This window comes from Tamandua tetradactyla, chromosome 15 (genome assembly GCF_023851605.1).
Source record: "Tamandua tetradactyla isolate mTamTet1 chromosome 15, mTamTet1.pri, whole genome shotgun sequence".
NCBI classification, from domain to species: domain Eukaryota; kingdom Metazoa; phylum Chordata; class Mammalia; order Pilosa; family Myrmecophagidae; genus Tamandua; species Tamandua tetradactyla.
The window spans coordinates 47,153,645-47,176,055 of NC_135341.1; the positions used below are offsets into that span (position 1 = coordinate 47,153,645).

A 22,411-nucleotide genomic window follows, 5' to 3' on the forward strand; every position below is an offset into this window, starting at 1 on the left:
AATTCTTGGTTGACTCAAAATCACAAGAGATTATTTCTTTTCATATTACATGTTTAATGTGGGAGGATAGGAGACTCTGTCCACACAGTCACTGAGAGACCCAGGCTAATGAAGGCTTTGCCATAATGATCTGGACTCAAGGTCTTTAAGGTTGCCATAGAAGGGAAAAGAGAAAGGCATCCAGGTTAGCTGCCTTGATTTTAAGGTAACACACACCAGACCCAATTGTATGGCTCCAATCTACGTACAAAGGAGGCTGGGAAATAGAGGGGAGCACCTGGACTTCTGGTGAGCAGTCTCTGACATCTGAATGAACTCTGCATGTCAATGTGGAAAAATATTATGACAAAGTTGAGCAAAGGAATCAGGATGCAGAATAACATATCTATTATAATACCAATTATATAAAGATAACAAGCAAAATTGTACAACGCATTCTGTAGGGATTTGTACATTTATGCTGAAAGTATGAAGAAATGAATGAATGATTACAATAAACACCATGTTCCAAACGGCTCTCTCTAGGGGAAGAGAGGAAAATGTAATTAAAGAAGGATATTCAGGGGCTTCCATGGGATGGGTAATGGATCATAATCTTGGTGATGGATCCATAAGTATTTGCCATTTTATTCTTAATTCTTCTTCTATATACTTTTTATTATAGCACATTGAAAAACATTGGATATTATAGATGGTATTCATGCTGCTAAGTTAAAAAATGTCAACAGTAAATAGTAACAGCCTGAGGATTACAAATTTTATTTGAGCAAAAAGAAATGAAATGTATGTTGCAATGTAGTAAAATAATTTTCACCTGATGTTTGCATTGAATCTATAATATGCTGTGTACATTTTAGTTCCCAGAGACACTAAAATTTAAAAGAACCCACACTTGAGATTACTAAATGATGATTTATATCTTAATATCCTTGAACATTCACTGAGTAATCCTACAAAATTTTTCAGAGGGTGTCTAAGTCTCCTCATTTGTTGATTCCCAAGTGGTGATATTTTTCACTGCCTTAGGTCAATACTGGGAGAGGAACTATGGGAAATAGCCATAAAAATTAAATTACTTTGACTGTACTAAAAAAAGAACCACAAATTGAGAAAATACCTTCATGCCCATAGGTACTAATATTGTGCTTAATATTTTATAAAATAAATATTTTTTAGCACCCTTAAAATGAAAATAATACAATAATAGTTACCAGTTATTGTGGCTTAGGCATAGGTAAGTGATTTACATGCATTCTCTCTCTTTTTAGCTAACTTTTTGAAGAAAGTATCATTAGTCCCAAACTCAGAAAGGTTGAATTACTTGCCTAGGATCACACTGCAAATAAATGGCCAATGGAAACCCAGATCTGTTTGATGCAGAGCACAGGGATTAATTTACAGAATTATGGTGTAGGATGGAAAGGAACCTCAAGCAATCATCTAATCCATCCCCTTTCTCTGGGAGGTACCGCCAATAAAAGAAAATTCTGGGTTTTCCATTAACAAAAGTCTCCTATGTAGAGGATCGCCAGCTTTTTTATAACCTTCTGTAGGCTCCATCATTCCATATGGGCATCACTGTGCTAGGCAAGGCCTCCGAAACATGGTGGTCTGAGAGGAACACCAGGGGTACCTGTGCTCCTGGGCTGCCTACTGACCAATAAAATACGGGGCCTGTCTAGATTAACACGTGCAGCTGCTCGTGCTGCTCCATTCCACTCAAGGGCTCTGGAAATGAGACACTTTTCAACTATCCTTCTGTGAACTTCAGGCTCTTTGAAAGACCAGCTGCCTTAGCTCGAAAATTCAATCCCACTAACAAGCTCGTTTGGATGAGTCAGGCTAAAGGAAAATGGGAAGAATATACCAATTCAGGCAGCCTTCACCACAGGACTTTGGATTTCTCTGAGATCTTAATTGAGACTCTATCTGTGCATCCAGCGCTTGCCAGATTCCAGCAAATAAGGAGGCAGATGTGGGGGGAGTGGAGTGAAGAGAACAGAAGGGTGGAGAGGAGAGAGCTGGGTGGGACTGCAGGGGTCCTTAGGCGGTGGTCCATAAGTACCAAGGGGGCTGCTCTTTAGGGTCCCTAGAGTAGCTATCAACACCAGCATCATGAGATCAATAACAGCAGTAATAATAATAATAGTAAATGAGACTAATTGTCAGGCCCTGAAGTAGTTTCCCTCAATTTAACTCCCACAGTAACTCCCAGGTGGGTGTTCTTTTTAGTCAATCCAATCTCATCGATCGGACCAAAGCTGTTTAATTAAATCAAATCTATTTAACCTAAGCTATTTAACCACTCTCTGCTTCAGTTTCCCTATATGTAAAATGGAGAAAATAATAGCACCTACTTCATAGTGTCAATATGAATATTGAGTTAATATTTATAATGCTCCTAGAGCAGTGTGTAGCACATAGTAAGTGTTATAGAGGTGCTAATTAAACAGGCACCCTCTAAATTAAGCCTGCCCCTATGGCAGCTGGGATAATGGTCACTTTCACCAGGAGAGAAAAAAATGAGCCTAGAGGAGTTGAGGTCCAGGAAAGACTCAGAGGACAGACAATAAAGAGAGTTATTCTTGATGTGATTAGGGACGCCAAGAAGGGAGGCACAGACCCGTCAACAGGTACTAGATGAAATGCAAGCTCATGAGTTCTCCTATTTTCTAACAGGAAAACGGCAGTGAAATTGTTAATTGAAAAACAGACTGTTAGGAGGGCTATGTGTGGTAATGATAGGGGAAGCTCCTACTGCTCTCACTACATTCATGTAGAATTATACCCCAGAAACAGAAAGAACACCCAGGCATGGTTTCAAAAGCACTGCTGCTGGTCTCCAAAGAACCAATGTCCGGCTTCCTGCCTCCTGTCACCACCATCCCCCAACATTGCCTCCTGTACCCTGACCCAGGGTTATACTGAACTGTCTGCAGTTTCTTCAACCCCCCAAAGGATTTCAAGCTCCGTTCCACTTGAATGGACACTACTGAGATAACTAGTCATCTTGACTCGGAGAAAGTTTCAAGACCTAATTTAAGACCTGAGAAACCAAAACTAATAATGCTGATAAATCATGATTCCACTTAGTCACTCAGCACCATCCCTGAGAAAGCCCCTTACCAAGTAGCCACACTCTTCATCTCCAAGGCTGGTTCCACTGCCTACTCCTGGTCTGCAAAAGGACAGAGGCTGACGACCACAGTAGCCACAACTTGGGCAGATGATGCACACAAATCAAAGGGTTCTGACCTCGCCCTCACTACCCTTTCAAGAGAAGTAGGACCCAACAAAATGTTCTTCTAGCCATCCTAGGGAACAGGACTGTGATAGGAGCAGGAAGGCATTTGTTTGCAGTGCATAACATCCCAATTGCCATGCTCTCCATCTCCCATTCGGATAGTCTCCCACCCAATGGGCAGCTTTCCATTTACATTCCTGGCTTATAACAGAACTCCAGTGCCAATGTGCCTCTCTATCCCTAAATCCCTCAAATCTCTCTCCTAGCACCACTAGGTGTTACCATACTCAAAATGTATCCAGTGCCAAAGCATGACAGTCAGACAGGGCTGTTCATGCCAGCAGTCTTTGAAATGTCAACCATAACCCTATCACCCCTCTTCCAATAAAAAATGAAGAAAGATAAAGAAATTTCCAGTTAGAGGGCTATATGATAAAGAATGCTCAAGTACAGATGTTCCTTTATTGAAAGAAGTGGTGTAGATATTTTTGCTGTTACTTAATTGGCCCTCATACAAAATAAATGGATTCACTCTAGTCTGGAATGCTCTGCCCCGTCCCCCACCGTCTGCCTACCATCCAATCTTTTTGGTAGTTTCCTCATCCTCCATGACTTTGTTTAAGTATTCTGACCTCAATTATATTGTGACTGTTGTGCCTAAGAGTTTTTGTGCCCTCCCATTCCAATTATTCAACTGTGACTTGTAAAAAAACCTATTTACTTTTATATCATCATATGAAACACAGTGCTGGCAAAAATAATGGATATTTAGCAAATGTATTTGGAATGAATATTTTTGATTGGAAATTCCCACATGCTAACTATCCTGCCTCTCCTCGATGAACTGATCCCCAGGTAGTCTTCAAAGCTTCTTCAATAATTGCTCCAATAACCACAGTTAATCCATCATTGCCTTGTTCCCAGTGGCATGGTGCTTCCAAAGAAAACGAATCTCTGAGACATATGCTTTTTGTCACTGCTTGGGAAAGAGTGCTGGGTTGAGGGCTTCTGGGATGGAGTTTCTATTCTTTCATTATTTCACTTAGCATCAACTGATAAAGCTTATTATGTGCCAGGAGCCAAGCCCTGTACAGAAGGAGAATTTCTGGTTTATAGGGACTCGGAGTGGCCACCAAGTATTCTTCGACAATCCAGCAAATTTGTGAATTGGGGTAAGTCCATCAACTGTCTCGCTTATTTATAAGACGGGAAATAACACTTTCTATTTTTGCTAAGATCAAATAAGATAATGCATTTTCAATTTTACTCATCCTAGATGCTGTTCACATCCTTAAAAAAAATCCAAGTTAAGCTCTAAAAGCAAAAAATACAGGGTGCTTATTGAAAGCATGTAGTGCAGAGCACAAGAAGGTATTTTCAGGAACCAGGCAGGGTTGGCTTGCAGGGATGCAGGTGAGTTTTAGGGATTCAGGGACCTGAGCAGCTGCACGTAAGGAACAAGGAAGCCTGGTGCTCTACAATCACCAGTCACAGATGCCCTCCCTAAACTGTAAAATCGGAGAAACTACAGAAAAGGCTGAGATCTTTGCAGTTAATATGAAAAACCTGAAATGAGGACACAATAATTCTTGTGCATATGGGTGGGGGTTGGGGAGAAACCATGGGCCAGATGGAGAACCAAGATGATGAATGGTGGCAGTGATGGGGACTGGGACAAGTAGGCTTCTTGTAACTCCGAGGCTAAACTTTCACCACTTCCTAAATGGGGAGGGATAAGAAGCAAACACTAGAACTCCACTGCACATCATTCCATATTTGTTGTATTAAGATTATGTTTATGCAAATGCTAATAGGTCATATATTGTTTAGACTATGGTATGGTTTCAGCCATTCTCAACTAATTCTTACTTTTTCTGCATTTAGTATCAAGTTAAAAAATACCTCCAGCCAATATTAAAATTGGTATCTATTCTGGGGAACTTCCAGCTGATACTTTCTGCCTGGATCCTCATGAGGACCAGTGCAAGCAGAGGAGCTGTTTCTCCTAAAAAAAAAAAAAGGCATTTTATTTTAACAAGCCCTGCTAGGCCTGGGTATAACTCCTCAAAAAAGACATCTGGAAACAGTGAAGGGGCATGGAGGAATGAAGCTTGATTTCAATGGGGATTGTGTTTTTGAAGGCCTCTTCATGCCCCTGGTATTGTAGGGCTGGGCAACAGGAGGCGACCCAGAGAGATGGGCACGATCTACCTCCCTCCAGAGAGCCAGGGAACATCTGAGGCACACGGGCCTTTCATACACTGGCTTTCTTTTTCCCTCAAATGATGACAAGATGTTCTACTGTCGGCTCCATTTTAAAGAAAAGAGCATCTTCTATTGATTTCTCTTCATAACTGAAAGAGTGAAGGGGCTAAATGGGAAACATCCTGTGTAACAGCAGTTTGCTTTCTATTTGATGGCTCCTTAACTTCAGCGTTTGACCAAAAGACAAAATTTCTCATTTATGTAAGTATTTCCCCTAGAGCCAAAAAGCACAATGGTGGAATATCTAATGCAGAAGCTCCATGTATATATATAATATATATATATATATATATTTTTAGGTGCATATATAATATACATATATATTTTTAGGTGCATGGTCTGGGAATCGAGCTCCTTATATTTTAAAGGGTTATTTTTATTGTGATGTGACCAGACCACACCAAGCACTGCATGGTGGGTTATCATATGCCAAAAAGTGATGCTGGGGGAAATGCATAATGGCAAGGTTGAGTACAAAATTTTAAATACCAGGTTTAAGCAGCTAAAAATATGGCATTTTTCCCTACCAGCTCAATGACCGAAGTTGACCATGTCATCTGCTAGCCAGGTGACTGTTATAAGAAAATGCATATAAGGATCCATGATTTCTTAACTGCCCTCATTGTTTCAAACCCAAAAAGTATGGCAGTCTCTGTAGGGTTCCTAGGAATCCAGGTCTGTAGTCCATTAACAAGACTGGTGGTGGCAGCTTGTGTGTGAACTTTTGTCAGCCCTTAAAATCTCCACTTATTTCAAAATATGCCTTGTGGCAGACACTATGGTTGCTTTCAGATCCATTTCCCACTTCAAGCTAGCTAGCACTGTACCAACTGTGTTCAGAGTTGAAATGTGCTGACAGCCAGGTGATGGACAATCACTGGTCTAAGCCAGCAGTCAGCAAATGTTTTCTGTAAAGGGCCAAATAGTATATATCTTTGGGTCTGGAGGCTATATGGTCCCCACTTGTAACTACTCAACTCTGTCGTTAAAGCATGAAAACAGCCAGGGACAGTGAAGGCAAATGGATGTCGCTGTGTTCCACTAAAACTTTTTTATAAAAAACAGGTAGCAGGGCGGGTTCCGTCTGTGGGCCATAGTTTGCTGTCCCCTTCTGCAACATCTGGAAAAATTAACATTTTCTTTTTTCACTTCAAACAAGTATTTCTATTCTATTATACTCCCCTTATGGAATTTTATTTTAATGTCACATATTTTTACGCTTGTCTTTATCATTCTTTGTCATAGAAATATGTGTAACAAATTGAATTTTCTTGAGCCACGAGGCTTAAATGTCAGAATTTTTATTTTGGATTGATTTATCAAGTCTGATTATTACTAAGACACAATTGATCAAAACATAATCATATTAGAATTTTGATGAGTAATGACAAAACACCAATGTATACTTTATTGGAAATGCATCTCCCAACGAAATGGCTTTTTTAGTTTCTTCAGTATAAATAAATATTATTGCTTGAAAGATGGTGTTCAGTACTAGTTTATTGTAAGCCATGAGCTGGGAATGGAAGTAGGCTTTTCTTATAGCGATGTCCTTCAACTCTGAACTTCATCCAAGTTATATGCCAAAAATCACACAGCAAGCTATGATCCAATATTATGTTGAATAGTCATTTAGTTCTACCTTTTTGTGGAAAGTAAAGAATTAGAAATCACCTGGGACACAAAGGAAATCAGTACCCAGTTGTTAGAGTTCTTCACTTCCTCAGTACCATTTCTGAACCAACCCTTGGTACACTTTGGAGGTTTCTCTATCCTGTGACATTGAGTCGTGGTTAGATAAGTGATGAGTGAGGGCTGAGTTTTCCATGTGTAAAGGAGGAGAAGGGTGACCTAGGGCAGACTGAGTTTGGAAAGGACATGCCTGGAAGCTGAGGATTTGAAAACAGATTTCATTACAATTCTCCACATGCCTCATGAAGACCATGGAAGTCCCACGTAGCTCAGCTTGCAAACCACTGATTCAGAGGAAAGCAGGCTGTCTGTTCCTTGGCCTGAGCTTAGGAAGTGTCTCAAAAGACATATCAGGGCCAAAGCAAATGTATGACAATAGCACTGAAGCCACCACTTGCAATCAGGCAAGTCAGCACTGGCTGGTAGGGTTTATTTAAACCCGGCAGCAGAGGTACTTTTGTGCCTGAGGTGAGTTCTAAGAACCAAGGCAGCTCACGGTGGAGAAGCATGCCACAGGCGAGGAGCTCTCACTTAGGCTGTTTGTACCACTACTGGTCCCTACATAAACATCGCTTCCGGCCTTATTCCTCCACTTCCTTCCAATCTCTTCTCTTCATAACCATCTCTACATTCAAGTAATGAGGTAATTTAAGTTCTTTCTGTTTACTATGTATAAAAGATTTTAGATAATTTTGAACTTATAAAATAAACTTTTTCTTGCAGGTTATTTAATTATTGGCTAGGCTGGCCAATTTCAAGGAATGGATTACGATTTGACACTCCTGGCTTTTTGTAGGTATTTAGGTACATTTAGGAATGAACTTGTGTGCAGGAAGGAGAAGTAACAGACATATAATAGGGTTTAGGAGGCAATAAATGTATGTCCTATTTTTATAGGTATCTTTACTATCTGCTTTATTACAAAGCTTTAAACCAAGACAATATTTAATTTTTATGGTTAAAACATTGAAGATGCCCACTAAAATGTAAATTCAACCTGGAAAAAGGAGTTATATATTAATAAAGTTTTCCTTGCCTTTATTGACTGGTTGCCAGTTTGAAGCTATTATGTACCCCAGAAAAGCCATATCCTTTAATCCTCATTCAATATTGCTGGGTGGAATCTTTCTGATTGTCTCCATGGAGATGGAACTCACACTATTGTGGTTGATAACTTTTGATTAGATGGTTTCCATGGAGACGTGCCTCCCGGCATTTCACCCATTCAAGGTGGGGTTGCTTACTGGAGCCCTTTAAGAGGGAAACATTTTGGAAAAAACTGAGCACCAACAGAGCCCATACAGTCAGAGACCTTTGGAGATACATAAAGAAAATGCCGTCAGAGAGGATGTTGAAGGAGCCTGGAGAGAAAGCCAGCAAATGTAGCCATTTGCCTCTCTAGCTGAGAGAGAAACCCCGAAGATCACTGGCCTTCTTGAAGCAAGATATCTTTCCTTGGAGCCTTAGTTTGGACATTTTTATAGTCTTTCTTTAATTTGAACATTTTCATGGCCTTAGAACTATAAACTTGCAACTTAATAAATCCCCCTTTTTTAAAAGCCATTCTGTTTCTGGTATATTGCATTCTGGCAGCTTTTACAAACTAAAACAACTGGCCATCAGCTATTTATTTCAAGTTAATTTGGAAATACCAGCAAGAACAGGATTCAGAACTCATTTAACTAATAAGGAACATCTTAGCCAAGTCCTGGCAAGGCTAAATCTATTTATCTGATAAATATGGAAAACAGCATTTTCCCCACAACCTCTCCTCCTCCCATTCTCAGCACAGGAGCTGCCCAGCACCAGCCCCAACCCTCCACTGTGACCCTCACTCCAACCCCTCCCACTCTCCCTCTGGAAAAGCTCCCCTGCAACTGCAGCTCCCCTGTGACTTCAACCCTCACGAAGCATGGCCACCACTTCCTTGGCTTAACTGAGACCTGGTTCCTCCAAACATTTCACTCTTCAGTGAAGGAGAATCACTTCCTCTGAGAAGACTGCCTTGGCTCCCACTCGCATTCATTGGTTGCTAAGACCTGAAAAGAATCAATTTCAAAAGGAGCACTCATTCAAGTGTCTTTTCTACACCAGTTATGAATCAAAGCAGATGGAATTTTTTAAAACTGGTCTCCTTTAATAAGGTGGAAATTTAAGTATATATCCTGAAAATTTGTGCAAAATATGATTTCAATGACCTATTCAGTTTTTTAGGAATAGGATTGTTTCACTGGCATCCAGCATATGTTTTGCTATAGGCTGAAATTCTATCCTTGGAGAATTCTTATTAAGTATTAACATATGAAAGAAAAAAAGAAATTTTAGTAAGACTTTCATAGGTCAATGCTATAATTTCCTTAAAAACACAGACTTCTAAGGACAATGGCTCTAGGGACAACACAATACCTGTGGTCCAGACAAGAGAAATGTTAGCACTAAAATGATTCAGGTCAGATGAACAATCAGGAGCCCAGAGTGCTAACCTGGATGTGAGATATGATGCCACCATGCTGTCCCTCCCTTTTCGAGGTCCATGCCCCCAAGTCTCTGCTCACTGCTACAGCTGCTCAGCAAATAAATGCACAGGTGTAATTAATGCCTGTGGATACACAGAGCCATCAAGACGAGGAGAAACTGCCACCTTCCTTTTGGCTCCGTGAGGGAGCACAGGCTCTCTATTACTCTAGGGACTTAAAAACAGGGTCTGGGGGGGCTGACCAAAGGTAAGATGCCCCAGGGGCTCAAGTTGTGTTCCTGGGGGGATTGTAAGGAGACTCCTGAATTGAGACTGACAAGCTGACATTGGGCAAGTCATGCAATCACTTCGAGCTTCAGATTACCCTGGCTCTAAAATGGAGGCTAATATCTCGCCCCCAGCTGGATTTTATAAGGATTAGATAAAATAACTCACCTGAAAAAGCAAGTTCAAGTCCATATCCATAGGAGGCACTCTCAATATATTTACTTGTAATTTAATCTACTAATATTAAAGAATTAGTGGACCAAACATAGATACTAAGCTTTCACTGGGGGCAATTTACATTGTAAAGAATTCTCATCTGCCTTATGACCCAAGTCACTCCAAGAGCCATTATTAGATTGAGTCCCATGGTCACAGTCTCTTGGGAGTTGTGCTATGGACAGATGGTATCTCTAACCAAGACTGCCCATTAACTGGCATTTCAAAATAAGGCCCCCCCCCCCCATGGTTCCACTTTCCTGGGGAAGCTGGGTGGTTTCAGCCCCTTGGTTTAAACTAGGTGGGGCTGCTGGGTGAAGAGCAGTGCTGGGATGAGAGGGGAGATGGTTTTAGCAAGGGCAAGAGAAGAAGGAGCAAGTGCTACATTTCTTTACACTTATTTTATTTATACCTATTGTAAGAGCACACATGCAAAATACAGAAAATTTGGAAACTAAGTGAAAAAAAAGAGGTAAGAAAATAATCACCCATAAGCCTACCTTCCAAGGAATTATTATTGATGACGGCTTGGTTGTGTATGCCCTTTCAGTTTTTTTCTATATTTTTTCCTTACATGGTGATATCAAATATACATTTTTCAACCTAAACATTTTGATATAAGAATTTACACATGCTATAGGGTGCACAGGTGGTTCAGGGGTAGAATTCTCGTCTTCTATGCAGGAGACCTGGGTTCAAATCTCACACCATGCATCCCCCCAAAAAAAATTTACCCATGCTAATAAAATATACACATTCTTTTGAAGACCTCATAATATTCTGACAAGTTGAATATACCCTAATTTTCTTATTTACACTTGTATTGTTTGGCATTTAGATTACTTCTAGTTTTTCATGTTACAAATAATTCAGGACAACTCATTTTTGTACAACAGTTTTCCTTATATTAAATTATTTCTTTCGTTAATAGATTTCCAAGAGTGAAATTCCTGGGTAAAAGCACTCAGACATGCAAAAGGCTTTTGATACATGTTGCAGAAAGGTTATGCTCATTTAGACTTCACTAAAGATAGATGAGAGAATTTATCTACCCTGGCAAATACTAAATAGGATGATTTAAGCAAAAAGCGTCACTAATTTAGTGAGGGAAAAAAATGCTACTCAGCACAAATTTTTATTTCTTCGCTTTCTAGTGAGGGTAGATATTTCCCATCTATTTGTTAGCCTACGATTGTCCTTGACCCATGTGATAATTGTTTAAAATTATATCATATTTAAGAATATTACAAACATGTTTAGGTATCTCTAAAATATGGTGTGGGCTTGATGCCAGAAGGACAGATGCTATTTTATGAATTCCAAGTAATAAGTCATCAGATAGAAGTAAAGGATGTTAAATTCGAAGTGAAAATAAATGAAGCTTCAAGTTTTCTCAGAAAAAAAATAAAAAACAAAGCAACGCCTCAGGTATAAATGAGGAGACATGTTTTGATTTTAGCATTAAGGATAATTTTCCTCTCATTCCATGAAAACAATCTCCCAAATTGGGTCTGTGTAAAAGGTAATATTACAAAATGACAAAAATCAGAGAACAATTTTTATAATGATGCACAGAACAAGGAAGCCAATTTATTCCCAAAGAAAGTAGAAACACATTTCTTGAACTAATCTGACTCCAAATGATAACAGCAGAAACATTTGGGCTGGGGCATTCTGCAAAGTTTCCTGAAGAAGACCTTAAAATGCAATTACCATATGCTTTTATGTATAAGATATGAATGGACTGACACAATAAATTATCAAGAAGATAGATATATAATAAAATGGCAAAGAAAATGATTGAGTTCTATCTCATTTGCTAACATAACTTCAAAAATAAGGCATCCATCACTCACTCTATAATAAATTCATCTGATGCTTATTAATCTCCCAAAGTTAAACATTGACAATATAAATACATTTTCATGCAAAACACATAATGCAAAAGGACTGATGAAGAACTAAGCAGATGACCATAATTACAGTAACGACCATTAAAAGGAAATTTTCATTTAAAATTCTTAAAATGCTTTTACTAAACTACATAATCAAATGGAACACTAGGACATGTAGACTCTTTTTCACTAGGATAATACTAAGAAAGGTAAAATTACAGATTACCACCATTTTTACAGTGACTTGACATCCCTATCTCATGATGTGTCCTCTCATGATGAACCCCATATTTCTAATGTGAGTCACTTGTTTAGAACCATGTCACAGCCAGGTGCTTGATATGGTTACTCATCTTTGACATTTTGTTAATATTGTTGCAAGAATGTCTACTTCTATGCCTAGCTCCTTAATTTTTTCTAAACAAGATTTTTTATTATAATAATTATTCATGGCCCCCATACTATCCCCTCAAAACATATGTATTGGGTAGTGTGCTGGTTTGAAAGGATGTATGTACCCTAGAAAAGCCATGTTTTACTCCTAATCCCATTTTGTAAAGGCAGCCGTTTCTTCTAATCCCTGTTCAGCATTGTATGTTTGAAACTGTAATCAGATCATCTCCTTGGAAATTTGATGTAATCAAGAGTGGTTGTTAAACTGGATTAGGTGATGACATGTCTCCACCCATTTGGGTGGATCTTGACTAGCTTCTGGAGTCCTATAAAAGAGGAAATATTTTGGAGAATGAAGGAGAGTCAGAGAGAGCAGAGAACGCTGCAGCACCACAAAGCAGAGTCCATTAGCCAGTGCTTTGGAGATGAAGAAGGAAAATGTCTCCCAGAGAGCTTCATGAAACAGGAAGCCAGGAGAGAAAGCTAGCAGATGACTCTGTGCTTGCCATGTGCCCTTCCAGCCGAGAGAGAAACCGTGACTGTGCTCACCATGTGCCTTCTCACTTGTGAGAAACCCTGAACTTCATTGGTTTCTTGAACCAAGGTATCTTTCCCTGGATGCCTCTGATTGGACATTTCTATAGAGTTGTTTTAATTGGGACATCTTTTCAGCCTTAGAACTGTAAACTAGCGACTTACTAAATTCCCCTTTTTAAAACCCATTCCGTTTCTGATATATTGCCTTCTGGCAGCTAGCAAACTAGAAACAGGTAGCCATTGGATAAACAGCTGGATATTAAACCAATACCACAAAAGTGTGATTTAGTTAACACCGGGAAAGTGAAAGTGCATCACGGGCAGTACAAGAAATGAAATATAGATCTGAGTGTATCTTCACCAAAGTGATCATTTCAAATTTCAGAGTTGCCATCAACTATCTTACTGAGATTTCAGACACACAAAAAATGCGTTCTTCATGGACAAATGTAATACACACACACACACACACACACACACACACACACACACGCACACACACACACACACACACTAGTATAAGCAAAGATTTAAGAATTCCAAGGAACAAATACCAGATCTCCTGACGAGCTCATCTTGGATTAGGGTGAACCTGAACTCCAACAGCCAGTGTACTTGATTCCCGAGCACTCTGCCTAATTCACCATCATGTTTCCTGCACCCAGAGATTTCCTAAGAATTCAACAAGTGTTTGTAGAATGAATGAGTGAAAGGATGAGACTAGATGAGAAATGTCAAAAGGATGGATGATGCATGTGGGGAGCTTTATTTTCAATTCCAAGTGTGTCCACACCTCTTCTTTCTACTGGGACTCACGGGCTCCTTTTTAGACCCCTCTCAGGCTCTCTGTGAATGTCAGTAGGTCTCTCCTATCTCTTAATTGTCGTCAGTATTCTGCGATGATAAATCAATTGCTCCTAGTCCTACCTGTTTGAAGGAAGTGATGGGTGCCAGCAGCAGAGAGCCCCAGATTGGGCTGACCACTCACCTTGCTTGCTGGCAGACACAGCAGATCCAGACCTTCTCGTGCTTCTGGTAAGAACAGCAGCTCTTGCAGACGTTGAACCTACAGTCCCCACACTGGCGCTTCGTGTTGACAAGGAAAGTGAAGGGTGAACAGCAGCGCATGCAGCAGTGCTCCACGAACTTCTGGTGCTTCGAAAGAATGCTGCACTTGCTGCCTTCCTCATCCAACTTCTGCTTCATCTCACTGAGAAGCCAGGGAGGGACGAAGAGAAAGAGCAGGTCAGGTCAGGGGCTCTCTTATCAGGGCACCCTGCCCTGCCACTCCCCCTCCCCCTCAACAGGCCAAGCTACAATACAGAATCTTCCTGTAAAACAACACAACGTGGGACTATCAATTCCTTGACATAATACCCAGGGAGGAATGCTAATTGTGGATTAATTTTGTGTACTCCTAAGTCAGATTTTCTATGAAAAAGCATGCAAATCTTATTGCTTCTATTTCAGAGACTAGACTGTGATAGAAATTATAAAATTAAGCACATCCTTGAAAAATAAAATGCTTAACTTAGTTAATGCTTTTTTAAAGGAGCAGATATCATATACATTAAAACATTAATCTTCACAAGAGCCCTGCAGGGAATATGACAAATGCAGTTCTGGCCCTATTTGACATCCCTGGAAATTGAAGCACCCTAGGATCTTAAAAGCTTTTAAGTCAGTTTGAGTCAATAAGGAGTCTCTGTGATGGGCAAATTCTCAGCACTGATGGTTCAGAGTTGGATAAAAGATAGTCCTTCTTCTTCCAAGGAGCTCAGAGCCGTATTGGGCCAACAGCCAGTTATATTAATATAGAACACGAAGTTGTATACACTTCTCTCAGCACACAGTGACAAGGGAAAAAGAAATCCTGACGGATCAGGATACACCCCCAAACAGACGCAGTTACCTGGAGCAAAAAACGACCTCGACATACCAAGTTACTCTGAATTAGAAACACAATTTATTTTTCTATGCCCAGCTTGTGATTGTGTAATTCATTCCAGGTACATTTACAATGTATGTGGCAAATATTTCCTCCTGCACTATCTTTTAACTTTGTTTATGCTTTCTTTCACCATTTAGAAGTGTTTACTTTGTTTATAGCTAAGTCTGTCAGTCTTTCCTTGTGGCTTCTGAGTTCTATATTTTGTTTTGAAAAGCTTATACTACCTCAACAGTCTTTATACAACTTCAAATAGCTCCATTAAAGAAATAAACATCTTCTCTCAATATTATGTCTTCAACTAGTTACCACCCTATAACCCTTCTCCCTTTTATAAATAAAATTCTTGCAGAAACTTTTCCTGGTGATATATCTACATCCCCTTCTGGGTCAACTCCAATTTGACTTTTGTTCCTTTCCCTTATAGGAAACAGAAGCTCTGCTCAAGTTCTCCAGTGACCTCCATATTGCCAAAACCAAAAGGAACTTTTCAGTCCTCACCATACTTTATTATCCACCCATTCTTGAAATGCTCTCTTCCCTTCCCTTTGACATCCTATTTTGCTTGTTTCCGTTATTCCGTCTCTGTTACCTTTGAAAGTTCATCCTCTTATTCTGAGTTTTTACATGGTAGACAAATTTTTCTTAGAGCAAATAAAAACACTTATTCACTGATGAAGATTAGTTTCAATAATTCATGTGTCAACCTTTTATTGACTATTAGGTTGTTTTGAGGCATGGTCATTATGCAACATTAGGTGGTTATTCTCTGTCCTCCCCTCCTTTCCCTAAGCAGCAGAGTTTAAAAGTGCTGTGTGTGATGTATCTTTATTATGACGATTTCAGGATAATGAAAGGTGATAGAATGAGACCCAAGCTCCAGACAAAATAGAAAACAACTCCAAATAGAGCACTGGCCTTTGCTGCAGTCAAAGCCCCTGAGTGATGCTTAACTTTGGGATTCCTCCCAAGCCCTGAAACTGCACATGTTAGCTGCCCCATCTCTGCCTGCCCAGACTCCCTCCTGCCTCTTGCTTCTTCTTACTCTCCAGGGTCTCCAGATCCTATCACAGGAAAATCTTCAAAGTCCATGAGCTAAATGGTAAACAACAACTACATACAGAGGAGTTTCCCTTGCTTGACACACTAGGCATAGGAGTGCACTAATCAGGACACTGGTAAAAAAAAAAAAAAAGCAAAAAAAGGGAAACAGATTAGTTTCCTAACACATGGAGTTATGTCTCCATCTTCTCTATCTCTCCCTTTCTCTTTCTCTCCCTCTCTTATACCCTCCTGCTCCCTTCCCCACTCTATATTTAAAAAATGGAACTATACTAATTATACTATTTTGAATTTGAAGGCTAGAAAATTATTTTTGATTAGGCTTTCAAGTACATTGGTATAAAATAGCTCACAGATTTCTCTTAGGATTTTCAAGATCTTTCTGTATCTATAATTACGCCTGCCTTTTCTGAATATTGTCTATTTGAACCTCAGCTTTACTTCCCCTTGATTGATCAGTTCAGGGGTTTATTTCATTAAATTTAATGAACGAGCTTTCAGTAAGGTTGATGATGCTTTATGATATTTATTTGTTTTCTATTGCATAAAGTCTTACTTCTTTTTTCTACTTATTTTTAGTTTGCAGCATTCATTTTTCTAACTTTGAAATTTAAAAGGTAAAGTGTTCTTGCTTTTTTTTTTTTTTTCGGGTGCATGGTTCCAGAATCGAACCCAGGTCTCCCGCATGAAAGACAGGCATTTTAACCACTGAACCAGCCATAAAGTATACTTACTTTTAATCTTTTCTCTTTTCTAACATGTACTTAAGGCTACAAAACTCAGCTTATCACTTTAGCTGCACTCCACAGGTTTCAAATCAAAGCATTTTTATTGGAATTCAGGTTTATGTATTTTATGATTCTCAGATTTAAATTTTTTCAAATATATGAGTTTTGATATTGATTTAGTTTTTTTTTTTTCATTTTACTCAGAGAATAGGGTCTAGAACAGTAATTCTTTGGTATTTGTTGAGACTTGCATTATAGCCAAATTTTTGTAAATGTCTCATGATGTTTGAAAAGAACATTAGTGTCTGCCTATTGAGAATAAGCAGTAAAATCTCCCACTACAATTGTGCATTTCTCCATTTCTCCTTAATCATGTTAACTTTTATTCTTTAAGACTCTAATATCAAGTGCATTGAGGTTCACAAATGTGTGAATAATTTCTTTTGCGATTACATATCTCTCTTTATCCATAATTATGCGTTTTCGCCTTAAAGTCTATTTGTCTGATACTTATAGTTTATAGTAACTTAAACATTTTTGTTAATATCTGCTTTTATACCCCTTTACTTTCAACATTTGCTGAAAATGTCTATATCCCATTCATATTTGAATGGTAATTTAAGAGGTACAGAATTATAAGTTGGTAATTCTTTTCTAAAAAGCATCTTGAAAATACTATTTTTTATTTTATTTTTACTTCCCAGCATCAAATGTTGTAATAAGTTTGCTGTCAGTCTAATTGTTCCTTTGTAGGGAATCTGATTTTTCTCATTGATTACTTTTAAGATTTTTTCTTTGTCTTTAGTATTCTGCAGTTTCACTATGAAGTGTTTAATGGTGGATTTATTTACATTTATTCTGTTTGGAACTCTTGGTGATTTTTCAGAATTTTCATTAGTTGTAAAAAAAAACTTTACAGCTATCATTACTTTGAGTGCTGTCTCCCATTTTACTTGCTTTTTTTAAATGCAATTTTATTGAGATATATTCACACACCATATAATCCATCCAATCATACAATCAGCGGCTCACAATATCATCATATAGTTGTGCATTCATCAGCATGATCAATTTTAAAATAACTTCATTACTCCAAAAAAAAAAGAAAGGAAAATAAAAAAGAATACCCAAAACACCCCATACCTTTTATCCCCCCCCATTTTTCCTTTTTGTCTTTATTTTATAATTCATCCACCCACACACTGGATAAAGGGAGTGTGGGAGTGTCAGTTACAAGGTCACATGATAAAATCTATATAGTTACACATAATAAAATCTATACAGTTATACAATCATTATCAAAGATCAAGGCTACTAACTGGATTATAGTTTAAAAATTTCAGGTATTTTCTTCTAGCTATTGTAATACCCTAGAAACTAAAAAGAAATATCCATATAATGAGTCAATAGTCATAATCATTTCTAATTTCTCAGTTACACCTACTCCCTTTTATTTGATCATTCTTCCAATCTTCGGGGATATCTGGGCAATGACCACATACCTTCTCTGTGCTGGAAAGGGATGTCAATATTATAGGGTAGAGAAATGAAACTAGTTGATGTTTTTGGAGAGATTGGCACCTCTCAGTTTCAGGGTTTATCTGGCATAGAAACAATCTGGAGGTCTTAAGTTTCTGTAAAACGAAACTTATTAAGAGAAACTTTAACCGAGTCTGAGATAAAGCCCAGGGTATTCTTTAGGGTTTTCAGGAATACTATTGGTTGGGACTTGGCACACTGTGGCAATTTGCAATATCTGGCTGAAGCTGCATAAGAGCAACCTTCAGAATAAAGTCTTGACTCTACCTGAAATCTCTTAGTCACTGAAACTTTATTTTGCTTCATCTCTTTCCCCCTTTTTAGGCCGAGAAGGCATTCTCAATCCCATGATGTCCCAGGATCCTCCCTGGGAATCATGTTGCATGTAGGGGGCTGGGTAGTGAGCTTATTTGCAGAGACTGTTGGTAGGGAAATAGCATGTACAACCCCTCTGAAGCGCAGTGTGGTGGTTCCACAGGAGGCTGGTGGTGGGGGTGCCGTATGATCCTGCAACTCCATTATTAGATATATACTTGGAACAACGGAAAGCAGGGACATGAACAGACATTTGCACACTGGTGTTTATGGCAGTATTATTCACGATTCACAATAGATGGAGGTGGCCTAACAGTACATCAACCATGAACAGAAGGACAAATTGTAGTATATACATACGATGTCATACTGAGTGACTGCAGGAAGAAATGAAGTCATAAGGCATGCAATTAGGTGTATTAAACTTGAGGACATTATGTTGAGTGAAGCAAGCCAAAAATGAAGGGAGAAATATGGACTAACTACAGTGAGCCAACTCTGAGAATTGAATCCAAGAGCTCAGGTTGTCAGGGGACAGAAAATGGGCAGAGTTTGGATAATTGATTATTAAAGAGTATAGTACTTTCAATAAGGCACATTAAAAAGGTTTCTACATTGTATGCTCTTACAGCAGTCACATTTATTCCTGATTTTTAACTGTTATTTCTAAATTCTGAGAAGCTGGGCTCCTTGTGTATAATATGGTAATTTCCTGGAATTTTGGGTGTCTGTGTGACACTGGAGACTCAGAGTTCGAGTTCTGCTGCTCTGAGGTTCAGCATTACTCATACAGCAACTGTTAAAGAAGGTGAAAAAAGAGATCAGACTTCCATTAGAGATATGAAGGAAACAGACCTGATTTGGACTAAGGTAAATCAGAATAAAGATAAAGGATAACAATGTCTATATTTTAAAACTTCAACACCTGTGTGAGACTAAAGGAAAGATGTTTATTTGGTGCAAAATTTAAATTTTCTGTAGCACACTATCTAATTTAACTTGTCTGGTCAGTTATTTAAACCATATAATTACATGGAAACTAGAGAAAGGAATACGATCTTGTCATTCTGCACACACTAATGTAATACCCTGATGCATTCCAGAGTATTTTGGACAGAAAATAAAAAAGTATTTCCAAAGTCCACTTGAGAGACTCAGAAAAACGTGGAACTATTAGACTTCACCACTTGGGACATTTCTGATATTCTCTCAGTTCTCTCAAAGGGACTCCGAATTTAATAAGCCAAGTCTTTGATTTTGAAGTTTGCCCTTATGAAATCTATTTCTACAATGGCAAAGCTAAGCTTACTTATAATTATGCTTAAGAGTCACCCCCAGAGATCTCTTTTGTTGCTCAGATGTGGACTCTATTTGCTTTTGATGAGACTTTGGATTTTGACTTGTTCTGAAATGGCTTAAGGCTTTTGGGATGGGGTGAATGTGGGGAGAACATGTCTTTTTGGGGTCCAGAGGGTGGACTTTGGGGGTTGAATTGTATACCCTACAAAAGATGTGTTCAAGTTGTAAGGCATGGTCCTATGGGTATGACCCCACTTGTAATCAGGGCCTTTAAAGTTGCCATTAACAGTTAAGGTATGGGCTCAATTGTGAATATCTTTCCACAAAAGACATGTTCAAGTCTTAATGCGCAGTCCTATGGGTGTGAATCCACAGGGCCTTTAAAGATGCTGTTATTAGTTAAGGTGTGGGCTCATTTGTGAATAACACCTTCGAAGAGCCTTTTTAGATAAGCCAAATTGAATCAGGTGGGCCTTAATACATATGACTTGAGGTGTCATAAAGAGAGAAACGTCAGATACAGTCAGTAGAAACCAGAAGAAACCAGAGAATGAGAAAATTGTCATGCGATGGAGCGAGAGATGCACGTCAAGGAACTCCAAAGGTCGTGGCAAGCCAGTATCAGCATGCCGGACACTAAGGGAGAGCACGGTCTGTGAAGACCTTGATTTGGGACTTCTAGCCAAACTGAGAGAAACGAATTCCTGTTTTTAAGTCACACAGTGTATATTATTTGTAGCCCTGGCAAACTAAGATAGGACTTACGGTGATTTTTCAGAAATTTCAATTAATTCTACAAAACTCTCCAGGCATTGTTATTTGGAATGCTGTCTCCTCTACTTTCTTGATTCCCTCCTCTGGAATTCCAATCATATGTCAAACCTTCTCTGCTCTTCCCTGCCACCTAATTTTTTCCTCTCTTTGTACTTCTAGGATATGTTCTAGGTAAGTTCTTCAGTTCTAGCTTCTAGTTTTTATAATTCTTTTTTTTTCATCTGGGTTTCCTTTACTGTTTAATCCTTTTGGGATTTTACTCACTTTATTTCTCATTTTCAGAAGTTCTCTTGATATATTTCCATCTAAATCTGCCATCTTTTTTCTTTTGTGCCGTAACTTCCTGATGGTTCTTATTCATTCTTTTTATATTTTAAATTATTTCAAAGCTATTTTTTTATACTCTCTTCCTGACGCTTGTATAATCTGAACTTCTAAAAGGTGGTGTTAATCCTCCTATTGGTTGTGTCTGTTACTTCTTGTTCAATGTAGAGCTCGTATGTGTGTAATTTTGATTGAGGTCCTCTTCAGCCAAGATTGTTTTTCTGTAAGTGCACTTTTTCTGTGCAAGCATTTTCTCAGAGCAGCTATGTATTTGCTTTTACAAGGCTCCACAGGGAGTTCATCAGTTCAGGACTATTTTTTATTTTGTTTCTTAGCTTGAGGAATCACGTGCCACATGAGTAATAAGATTTTGATATTTCATTCCATATTAGTGGAGGCTTGTGTTTTTCATTTCTCATGGGAGACTCCTTTTCCCCAATCCAGAGTTCTTTGTAGCTCCGTGAACCCAGAGGCTGGAAATTGTCTAGTCCCTCTTTCACTAGATATAAACTTCATATCTAGTCCCTCTTTCACTAGGTATAAACTTCAAAGCCACTTCACACGGGCATCTTATTTTCAGCTGCTTGTCTTATAAGGGCACAGGGCCACATCTCCTACCCCTATGTAGATATTAAAATAGCAGCTGCTAACCAGGAGAGTTTACAATTCCTTGTTTCCTCACCTGATTAGGCTGGTCACTCTGGTTTAAAATTCCCTCTTCATTTCTACCCCCTTGGAATTTCTCTTTCTGACTCTTAAGTTAATTCAGATATAATCCACAGGGCCTAAAATTTACCTTTTAAAATTGTACAGTGCACTGGTGCAGAACCTCATGGAAAAGCCGCTGCACAAGAAAACTTTTAGTGGCTGATAGCAGAATCTACTAAGAATCAAGCAAGACCAGGTACCTGCACTGAATGGTCAGCCACTGGGAAAAACTGATGGATTTCAGAGTCAGACTCAAGGGTGCAAAAGCTGGACTCGATGGCTTACCAAAAAGCTTCCTAACCTTTCTGGGCCTCTGCTTGCTGAGCTATACAAGGGCAGCAATAGTAATTCCTACTGCACAGGCTTGCTAGAGAGTTTAAGTGAACAAAATAATACTAAGCAAATACTAGTTATTCACTTGAATTAGCAAGAAACCCAATGGACTGCTATCCCTAAAATTTGATTGCATTTGTTTACCTGTCAAGAGCCTTCTGTGATAGTCTTTGGGCTAGCCCACCCAACGTTTTTTTTGTTGCTTGAGGACTAGATAATAACGGGTGTGAAATGATATCTCATTATGTTTTTTCCCCCAAAGCAAAGTAAATGGAAGAGGCTAACTATCAAATAAGTTTAATGAAGCTTACGTTAAACAAAATATTGAGTGAAATCCTTTTGCCTCCAGAACCGCTTAAAGCCTATTCTAATGGGTGGGCCTTTAATACTTAACCA

General features: G+C 38.8%; 1 protein-coding gene across 4 annotated transcripts in view; it reads right to left on the reverse strand.

The window, feature by feature from the left end:
- Window positions 1–22,411, reverse strand: part of MYRIP (myosin VIIA and Rab interacting protein) — a 343,444-nt gene that overhangs the window by 162,868 nt on the left and 158,165 nt on the right. For all 4 annotated transcript variants that reach the window (XM_077129739.1, XM_077129737.1, XM_077129738.1 and 1 more), the window contains one exon: window positions 13,974–14,195. In XM_077129739.1, coding sequence (XP_076985854.1) covers window positions 13,974–14,195 — 222 coding nt within the window. The remainder of the gene's footprint in view (window positions 1–13,973; window positions 14,196–22,411) is intronic.